The sequence below is a fragment of the Glycine max genome, chromosome 8, assembly GCF_000004515.6.
Source record: "Glycine max cultivar Williams 82 chromosome 8, Glycine_max_v4.0, whole genome shotgun sequence".
Taxonomy (NCBI): domain Eukaryota; kingdom Viridiplantae; phylum Streptophyta; class Magnoliopsida; order Fabales; family Fabaceae; genus Glycine; species Glycine max.
The window spans coordinates 5184240-5195331 of NC_038244.2; the positions used below are offsets into that span (position 1 = coordinate 5184240).

The 11092-nt window shown below is 34.0% G+C and overlaps 1 protein-coding gene across 2 annotated transcripts; it reads right to left on the reverse strand.

The window, feature by feature from the left end:
• Nucleotides 1-239: 239 nt before the first annotated feature.
• On the reverse strand, nt 240-11092 carry LOC100787668 (protein EXECUTER 1, chloroplastic). Of its 2 annotated transcripts, XR_415405.4 has the most exons (13): nt 8222-11091; nt 7610-7726; nt 7407-7472; nt 6710-6816; nt 5354-5435; nt 3548-4282; nt 3325-3448; nt 3032-3201; nt 1878-1952; nt 1636-1728; nt 1366-1510; nt 625-699; nt 240-510 (listed from the first exon to the last, which is right to left on the reverse strand). XR_415405.4 is itself a non-coding variant. In XM_003532554.5 (11 exons), exons 1-11 carry the CDS (start codon nt 8657-8659, stop codon nt 1418-1420), a joined length of 2100 nt encoding a protein of 699 aa, XP_003532602.2. In that variant the 5' UTR covers nt 8660-11092; the 3' UTR covers nt 1197-1417. The 2 variants fall into 2 exon arrangements, 1 of the variants encoding a protein (XP_003532602.2); XM_003532554.5 differs by lacking the exons at nt 240-510; nt 625-699 and having other exon boundaries at nt 1197-1510; nt 8222-11092.

The window sequence follows — 11092 nt, forward strand, 5'->3', positions numbered from 1 at the left end:
CCTCCCAAGTCCCAAGCTCATCCGTATGTCATGCAGGGGTTGAAAAAAGGCAACTGCGGGTGTCATCAAATCAAATCTGTATTCAAAATTTTGGCTTGACACTTTGGGGGGAGATTCAATTGTTGACTGTATAGAGTTAATGAGGAAGCTAATACTAAAGACCTCTAAATACTATCCAAAGTAAGAAGACAATTGTGATGAAAATTTCATCATAACAGAAAGAACGATGATATCATGAATTTTATGATACATGGGAATTTTTCTTATAAATTAGGAACAATGTACAAAGTTGATGAAGATACCCTGAACACTACACCTCCATAAAATGTCGAATGAAGAGACTAGTACATTGTGCTTTAGTGCTGATATTATGAATCCCTCTTCAATCTATAGTTAGTCAAGCTACAGCTACCAAGCTTAAGATACCTCGGTCATTTGAGTTCTAGACAAGCAGCCAAATGCTCAACCTATGCTACTCGGCAGAAAGCTAGTAGTGAAGATCTTTTAAAGCTGTACATCAGAATCGGAGAGAGAGAAACAAGAAAATCAACAATCAGAGAAAATTGATGTTCACTGAAAGAACCATGAAGCAGCTATATGTAGTTAAAGTTAGACACTGGATACCTCAAATGGAAACCCTGTATTGATTGGTGATATCTTCCATTGAAGCACAATTTAGCATTCAACAAAACCTAGAACCTATTGAAAATTGAAAAATCTTCAATCACATATTAAAGAAGCTTGCAACATGAAACCTTTACCATTTTAAATATTTAGAATCACCCATACACTTCATGACAAAAAGATACAGGGAAAAAAAACTTAGCATTTAGCAACCCAGCAATTGAAATTTGAAACAAGAATTTCCATTTTTATAAATAGATCTTTGATGGTTTCTTTTGCCAAACTTAAAGATTCGTATTAAAAATGAGTAAATACTTACTGATTATTTTTATAGGCTAAGTTACTTTCTATTCATAGCAGTACAGCTGAAACATGATGCAATAAGGACTTGGGTATTATAGTTGATTATTATGGTTTTACAAATTAAACCCAAGCCATAAACAAAATTCTTGCATCGTTATATATTACATAAATTGTAAAAAATTATAAGTTATAAATAGACTGGCATGTTAGGCTAATAGGCCTTCTTAAAAACCTAAACCTGGGCTCGATAATAAATAGGGTAGACCAAATTTCGGGTCAACTTTATTCTACTATAAATACAAGTATTTTGTTTCACATTTACTCACTGACCATACTAACAATATGATTTTCTAGCTGGCAAGGAAAAAAAAATTATGCAGCAGACAAATTTCATCAGTTACTACTTCCACGCCACATGGATCTTTAATGAGAACTTACGCTGAGAATCTGAAGAAAGAATTTACAAGTCTCTGATATTATGAACAAAACCCTACTGTTGAAGCCTAAGCCGATTGAAGAAGACCAAAAAATGATACCCAGGGGCCCAATACACAAATCCAACAACCGGCCCTGCTTTTAGGTGCTGCAAGAATCAACAAAGGCATGTTGCAATCAGAAACATTTGCATGAAAGAAAGAAAGATAATTTCAAGTTAAAATTACAACAGCAAAAGGATTAAATAAGTGGGCAAGATTGAACAATACTAACCTTCCCATCAAGAATCACAAGCTCACCATCAACCCATCGGGCATTCTGAAACCCTGGCTCAGCCAGCCTCCCTTCACCTTTATAGCGAGCAATCTGAAATTGCAACAATATCAGAGTAGAATAAAGAAAAAATAATAATCTCTTCTTTATAGTGAATTAACACCAATTTACTAAAGATTTGGGGGAGGCGAGGAATAGAGAGCAATGAGACTGAGTTAAGACCCTCAAGAAAAATTCCATACCACGCCAAACTCTTCAGGTATTATCCCTTTATGAGGCAATTGATACCTCTTTCCAATTTTTGCACGAAATGCCACCTAAGGTCAAGGAACATAAACAATGAGATCTATGATACAGACTGCATGATGAGAAACTTAGTAGCAGAAAGAGAACACAAGTTCATTGCAGAAAAAAATACAAGAAATATCTTGCTTTATGTTAAACGAAGACAATAATATATTGATATAAGTTTCCCAAAGAAAAAAATTATTCAAAATAAAAATACAATAATCTTAGTTTCCAAAGTTTGATCCATTTAACTATTAAATAAGACAGTTAAAAATGGTTGTGCACAGAAGAACACATGTATTCATGTATAGCAGACATACCTAGTAAATCCATGTCATAGAATACCCTCAAATTATGTATGGGATGGCACTTATAGCCAGATATACATGCTAACACAATGCATAGAACCATTCAAAATAGTTAATCAATCATGGCATCCAACATGCTACAAGGCTTGCTACCCCATGTTCCGAAAACATTATTTTGGTTCTAAGTATGTTATGACTGTACTTAAGTTGGAACACTATTTCTGAGTAAACATACAGGAGTTCCATTTTCATCTTGTATATTCTGTCCAAGGGTTGTTTCAAGCTTAACAACACATTAAAGGCAGGAAAACATGAACAAAACATTTGAAGGCAAAAAAAGGTCTCTCTAGAGTCGAGATCTCTACATAATTGATAGCAAAGCTATTTGAACTCATCTTTCTACTACACAAGGATGACCCAAGTCATCAATTTACAGTGTGGGTACAGGTCTTCTCAGTGTTTTTAACTTCAACTTATATACACTGGTTTCCATATATTTATCAATCAAATTATCAATACTATTTCATTTGAGAAAGAAAAAATTAAATAATATTTAGCTTATGTCATAGTTAGAGTTGACTTTAAATAATCATTTATGACCTTCAAATTTATTCAAATAGTATTAATTATTCTTAGTGTGTGTATATATATAAGGTATCCTGCAATTACTCATAACGAAGGTAGATAAACTATTGCTTCAAGCTCGCAGCATATTTCTCAACACCAACAACATCCTCACATGTAATAAAAGATGGAGATGAAGAAACGAATCATGGTTTAAATAAAGTTTACAATATTACCTGGCCAGCTGGTACATAAGGATCCCCAGTTAGCTTCAAAGCTTCTACATACTCATAAAACTCAATATTTGAAGGCTCCTTAGCCCCATTGTCCTCTTGCCACTGACCAAATCTACGTCTTAGATGAATAACTTCAGAGGAGTAAAGCCCATGTGCACCAATGTATAGACCTGATGAAAATGAAAATATGTTACTTGGTTTACACTGCACTACAGATTAAAAACATCCTACATTCAGCAGTCAATATTCAGCACCTCATAATAATCAAATTGACAAATTCTTTAAAAAATCACCATTTAAAGGATCAAACGAAGCTGGTATTTCGATGCGATTGAAAATTGTTGAGCCAGATAATTGGTGATGGCTCTGAGCCTGACTTAGAGTGAGATTTATCAATTCTCCCACTTCTTTCAGCACCTAAAAGATTGAAGCAAAGCACTATAGTCTAAGTAACTCATGGATAGATTAAACAAGGATATTTAATTTTGCAATATATATTCAACTACTTAGACCTACCTTTGAGGGTATCTTTCCCCTGCCAATGAATTTTGCAAGGTCAAAAATAACATGATCAACTCTGCGTCGACCTTGAAACTTAGTTGATTTATCAGATGAAGATTTTCCTTTGTCAAGACCAACCTGCTGATTGACTTCTTTTTCAACAGTAAAGGAAAATGAACCACGCCCCTTCATCTCCAGCATAGCAGGGACTCGAAGCAAATCTCTAGAGGATAGATTACCAGAAAGTTTCTGAACAAGACCACCAATGGCAATTTTGACAGCAAACTCATTCTGGTCTTCACGTTCAAAAGTTCCCAGACCAGCATTTATTTCAATCTCATCATCTCCCTCCTGGTCAGTCTCAGACTTAATCTCTTCCAGTTCTAGACTTTCTGCATCATTTTCCATCTCTTCATCTTCGTCTTCGTCTCCGTCTTCGTCCTCAATTATCTTCTCAATCACATTAGATAGATCCTTGTCTACTTTCTCTGGAGTTATCACCTTGAATACCTTCACCTTTACCCCAGGAATCATATCTTTCAAGACATTCTGAAATCCAGGCATTCCCTCAGCAGGATCAGAGCCATCATTCCTATCATTACCATTTTCTGGATCTTCAGTACTCACAACAAACAGCTCACTTTTGTCTTCAGTAGACTCCACTGAACTCAGTCTCCCAGCAGCATCCAATGTTTTAGAGGAGGTTGTTGGGGGTCCATGGAAGGCCCCTCTTTGCTTTAAGTACACAGCCTGAAAAATAAAAGAACATCATATTGCAGTATTGCTATTGGACAATAGATTATGACCGAGTTATGTATTATTGTTATATATTTTTTTTTTGAAATATAATTATTATAGTTGATAGTCAACAATACAAAGGCTATTGGACTATAACTTTAAAATGTGGTGTGTATGTGTGTGCGTGCAGACATATTACTACTCACCTTCAAGTGTAGGTTGGCACCCTTCATACTTTAATTGGAGAAAACAAACCATCTTTATTTCTTCTTACTCAACTTCAGGGACCATGTCAATTTAAGTAATTAAAAATTTAATAATCAAATTAATAACTATCTTTCTCCAGATAATAACTGTCCTCATAAATTATTCTCTCTTAATAACTACCAACTAAACCTTTAAACCTTCATATCTCCTGAAATTTTTTTATCAACTAAAATATATTAATCTTATTTATACAATAATCCAATTTTAGATGATTTTAAACATCAATGATGATATAAAATTACATGCCATGAATTATACATGCTTGACCTATATTATTATTAATTTTAAATGATAGAGAAAAATTTAAGGTATTTTTGTTACAATTTTAAAAACAATTCATTATGGTTTTTTTTTAAGTAAATTACTGTATTTTAAATTTTTATAAAATAATAATGAGAGAAAAGTTCAAGGGTTGCATATATGGAGAACCATTTATATGGTTGGTAATTATTAGTATGGAAGACAAACAATTACTTATTTAACTGCCAGTTTTTAATTACTGAAATGGAGAGCATTTAACAAGCAATATGCTTCATTCAACTATGTAATTGCAGTTCCTCCTCCATCATCATGCATGGGTTTTTTAAACAAAATAATTAGCAGAATACTTGTGATAGTAAACATAGAAGATGATCCTTAGCACACCCATATATTCAGATTTCAATTTTGAATGGGGGAAAAGAATCCAGAATTCCAGATTCAGTACAATAAGTTTTTTGACTTTTGTCTATGAAAACATGTAATTTAGCTCAAATTTAAGAGAAGATTGCTGCCCAGCAGAAGTAAGAAATTATGGGTTCAGCCAAGAAGAGGTACCTGTGACTTGAATTCACCTTTTTTATCCATTGTAAGAAAAAATTCAAAAAGAGGAATGCCAGCAGCAGAAGTTGCAAGTTGCCTAGAAAAATAAGGTAAAAGGGTCAACACCAGAAATCACACAAGGTAGTGGCAGGCTCACCTAAAATATCTAATGTGCAGAAATTCCTTGAAACACGTCAAAAAGTGGGAAGTTGTTTCCAAGGCAAGCAAATAATTTAATTAATTCCATAAGAAAGATTACATGCGAAGAAAACAGATGGCACTGAAAATACTTGTACCCTTAAACCTATACAGAGAATGAGAATAGACAGCTTTGTCTAATGACAATCTGAGCATATAACAACCAGATTCAAACAATTCACCACTAAGATTCCCCATAATAATAATAATAATAATAATAATAATTGTTTCAAATTTGACCCCAATGTATCTAGGATAAACTCTGATACCATTTTAGAATTTGGGCTTAAGACCTAAGTCACCTAACTTTCCAACACACCCACTCAAGCCCAAGACTACGGGCCTAAACTAGAGCATGGCAATGCAGATGGCCCAACAATGGATCTAAAATAGACTCAGATACCATTTTAGGATTTGGGGTTAAGGCCTAACTCAACCCCACAAAACTGGCTTGTAAGGTGAGGACTGGACTATGCAAGCTATATAAGAACTACTTAGGCCATATCTCTATCAATTTTCTCCCCAAGAAAATGACAATATATTTGAATATGCCCATTGCTGAATTAGACAAAATATGCATAGCTGATTGACTATGATACATTAATCTGACTGGGGAGCAGTTGGCTAATGCAATTTCACACCATCTCGAATGCATATATATATAAGCCACCTACCACAGCAAGGGGAAAAAATAGGTTGAGGCAGAAATCTAACTAGTAACCAGAAATCTAACTAGGTTGAGGCAGAAATAGGTTAAGCATAAAAGAACTAGGACTTTAAGAATATAAGCACATAAGCTAAGACTGATTAGCCCAAAGTTATTTGAGTTTGTATGCTGCTGCAATAGACATTTATGAATTATGAAGCGTTTTGAGGCTTTGGTCATGCCCTAAAAAAAGATCACACGGTTCCTAAAAGTTTCACGTTGGGTTACTTGGGTATAATTTGAAATGATTGGCAATCACAAAATAAATAACTTATTCTTAAAAAAAGATGGAGGAACTCTAAACACAAATATTTTACACACATTCAGACAAGCCATTCCTCAATAGTACAATGCAAAAGAGGTGGAGCATCTCCTTTAGTCCTTTGCCAAAATAAGCTTTCTATTTACAATTCATGAAAGAGGCAAAGAGCCTACCACACTTCCTATACTCAGCATAAAGAAATTACCTTGGACTATAACTCCTCGCCACATATCTTCCATGCTCAGGAGTTATGCGAATAATTAGACCATGTGGATCATTTACACCTTCTGAAATACCAGACCACCAACCCACCTGCAAGAGCCATTACATGTCCATTTTAAAGAATTTTTATTGAATGTTGATAAGTCAAGAGATAAAATAATAAAATTACGAGCCAAAATCAGATGTTAAAATAAAAGCAGTGCAATTTATTGGCAGGGCATAAAATACTAAAATGACACATCAAGGCATTAATCCATTTGAAAAATAAATAAATAAAGTATACAATCTGCCAACTCAAATGCAAATGAATTAGAATCATAACTAAACCAAAGTAATAAAAAAATGCACCCTAAAATCTAAAAACACAATAATAAGCAAACCCAACATGCTCATAAATCTATTTTTATTTTCTATCTTCTAATATGACTGTCATTAGATTCCACAGCCAATTGCAAGCTCTAAGAGTAAATTCAATCAAAAAACAGCTCTTAATGATGAATAAAGTAGTGAGGAAAGTCGTATCTTGATGGTGCAAACAAATTTTCAACTAAGTAACAGCGATTTAAGCAGGCTTCAAGTATTACTAGGGTTACCCTTTGACATTGCATCTGGCATTCTATTCCACCACAATGCAAAGATATTCACGCAAGTTGCATTAAACAAATTCTATCAGAACTCACAAGTCCAGCGCCAGCTTTATCTCTTAAGAAAGCTGCATCACCATACCGCTCCTCTTTTATGGCTCTCTGAAAGTTAGGAAAATGTACATATAGATTAAAAATGTATATAGGAATGGGATTGTGAAAAAGAGAGCAGGAAATTTGGTGGCCAGTATAAAAAAGCTTTGGTTATCAGAGAAGCATCGAGTAGTCAAAATTCCTACATTGAGATAAGACATCACTCTTCCAACACTGTCGTTGTTAGCTGTAGCTGCAAATGCAACCTTAAGCCTGGCAGCATCTTCATAATTCTCCAAATACACGGCACGGCTTAACTGAGACTGTCAAGCACAAAATAATGTCAGTAATTAATTCTCACTAAACTAAAAGGTCAGCCAATGATTTTACTTACATAAACGTTCAAAGAAATCCTACTTAAAGCGTGGCATAAAATTTACCATGGACATGCAAAGTAAGTTTGATAGCATCAACAATAGTTTTCTTCATGTAACATTAAGAACTTGTCAATTGCCATTAAACTTTGACAAAAACTCCTTCAAAACTATTAACTGTTAACTGAAATCGAGCATACTAACGATTTCCATTCATTAATTAAAAGAAATATCAAAGCATAGGAGAAACACACTCTTTCCTATTTTAAGCGAAACAGTGTCATAAGTATAACATGCAAGAGTTCCACATATGAAAACTCCTCAGAAACACTAATAAATTGAATTCTTTTTTCGACGAATAAAGAAACGCAATGACATCGATTCAGAATTTCACAAAAACATCGGTAAAAGCACGCGAGAAGACGCAAATTGAAATCCGTGTACCTTGAAAATCGAGAGGAGGCGCTCTTGCTCGTCGATTTCCTCGAAATGCCGGCGCCAGCGATCCCAATCCCAATCCTCGTCGCCACCGACGACGCGGACGCGATCGTCAGCGGCGGCGTTCCCGAGGGACTTCCAGTAGGAATCGACTCGCTTGGCGACCTCGGAGAACTGGTGCAGCACGGAGTCCCAGCCGCTGCGTTTGGCGCCGGAACAGCGGTCGTCGGAGGAGGCAGAGGCGAGGCAGCGGCAGGGGGGTTGCGATGGGAACGGGAGGAGCGAGGGCGTCCGGGGCGCGGGGAACGGAACGGCAAGCTTCTGCGTCGGGAAGGTGAGCGTTGGTGCGGAAATGGAAGAAGAAGCCATGAGAGAGAATGGATATGTGTGTTGTTGAAGAAGAAGGATGTGTGCTGTGAATGTGAAGTGAAGGGGATGGAACATGAGGCTGTGAAAATTGCCTCAATAGATTTTTATTTTTTCTAGCCACGAGGGGATAAGGATGAAATCAAAATTGTTATTCTTACCTTACCTTTCCTTTGATGGGTTTGGGTTGCCATTCAAAAAGGTCAAAGTTTTGGCAATAGTTAGGCTAAGCCACACTGCTATTAAGTAAAAATATACTACTAAGGCAAAATGATAACCACTGCTTGCTCTATTTATTGTCATTTTTATGTTTTTAATTATTTAACTAATATTTTAATATTTCGAGGACATTGATTAACAACATCTTATTATTAATACCTAATGATGTATCTCAATTGATAATAAACATCCAGATCATAAAATGAAAAAAAAAAACTTAAGTTTGATTTTTATATAATCTCATAATTGATCCAAACATGAAACTTGAAAAAATACTCTAAAGTCTTATTGGTAAAAAACAACTTAATTTGATTTTAATTAACTATTATACTAAGAGTTAGTAAAAAAAAAAACAAAATACTGTAAATTAATAAAAAAAAGTACCTCGAGCATAAATTTTAAAATAATTATTATAAATTTCAAATAAATTGATCATGTATTAGTCTATAATTTAATGATATAATGTAAAAAAATTATATTTTCAGTAAGTTCTAATTAAATTTTATATATAATTATACATGCATATTTCACTTAGGTTGTTGAAATAATATTTTTAATCATATTTAAAATATTTTTGGATGTACACATTAAATATAAAATTAAAATTAATAATTAGAACCAAGTTTCAGTTCCAATATATACAAATTTGGAATTTTATATACTACAGCGAAAGAAAATTTTAATACATGATATGACGAAAAAAAAAAGACATTTGTTTTTGTTATAATCTTGATTAGAAAAGGTGTGTAGATGAGGATCAGATGAACACATATCTGACCTTAGCCCAAATAAATGTTGGATGAAAACGCATTTCAAATGTACAAAGCATGAAAGAACTTTATTTAAGGTTGTTTCCATTGGGCATCCCACACCACAGACCAGAATCTGAACCACAAGATATTAATACCAACACTTGATAGCATAGTTCAGGAGGACTTGTGGCTCAAAGTCTGGTTTTTATCGACCAGAAATATAACACAAATAGATGTTGGAATTTCTATACAGAAGAAAGATGTTATGGTTAGTCAAAGGGCTAAACTAAAATCATATCATTTAACCAGCAAGAGTTAATAGATTCCAACAATGATTCAACAGACAACAGCCAAACAAGAAAAGAAAGATTAGTTGTTCCCCTGCTCATAATCCATATAGTGTGCTCGGAAGGAGTGAAAATAGGAGAAATTAAATGACAGCATTTTTCTGCAAGGTATGCTTGAATGCATCCTTATATTCATCTCTTCCCTTTTTACTGCTGCAAAGTACACCCTTAAACCCTAGCCCCTAGGATGTGGACTTTGCATAGGTATAAATAAAAACAACTCATCTAGATAATTGAATAGAAACAATGCCTAGAAACATATCGAATCAAGGTGCAATTCACTTTGTAAAATGTTTAATGTTCATAATAAAGAAAAGGCCAAGAAACCAAATTTTCTTTCATATACGTATGTCATAGAACCATGTCAAAAATCGCCAAAAGCAAATTGCAAATTCATTTGACAGAGATATACCCAACATTTGAACATAAGGAAACAAAAAAATTCATGATCTAGAAGGCATAGTAAAGACACATTCTTGGGGTACCTAGACATTTGCTTCAGAAACATACTTTCGGAATTTAAACACAAATTCCATGATCAAGAAAGTTTGCTTAATCTTTTTTGGGTGGAAATAACCACCTTTTTCTTTGAAGAAGTTGTCAAAAGTAAAAAAAAAAAAAAAACAAGTATTTCTTAAAAAAACAAAATTGATTCACATCATCACATGTTTTTGTTTTGTTTCGTTGCGTGCTGTTTTGTAATCGAACCATTATTATTAATGAATCACAAAGTGATTGTCGAATCTGGATTCAATCGCCAACAAACGCATGATGTTCTAATAGCCAAACACGCCTATTAAAGTTCATTTTATAGAGAGAAAAAACTTATAATTTATTTGTTTCTGGACATGCATCCTATAAATTTTTCGCAACCCATGTGATGTTCGTTTTGTATCACACATCAACGCACACACATATACGAAGATACGACATATTGAAATACTTCGTAACGTAAATGTTACGTAACAAGAAGATTATAAAATAATTGAGTGAAAAGAGAGAAGGATACGATTATGAATCTCAATAACATGGTCTCAATAAAATTATTAGTATTATCACTGAAGTTCTTAGACTAGGAACTAAAATGAGAAAAAAAAATTATTAATTTTAGGAACTCAAATCAAACATTAAAAAATCTTGGACACTTAGTTTTTCTTACTACCAAAAGCCATTGCCCAAGTTTAAAATTTAAA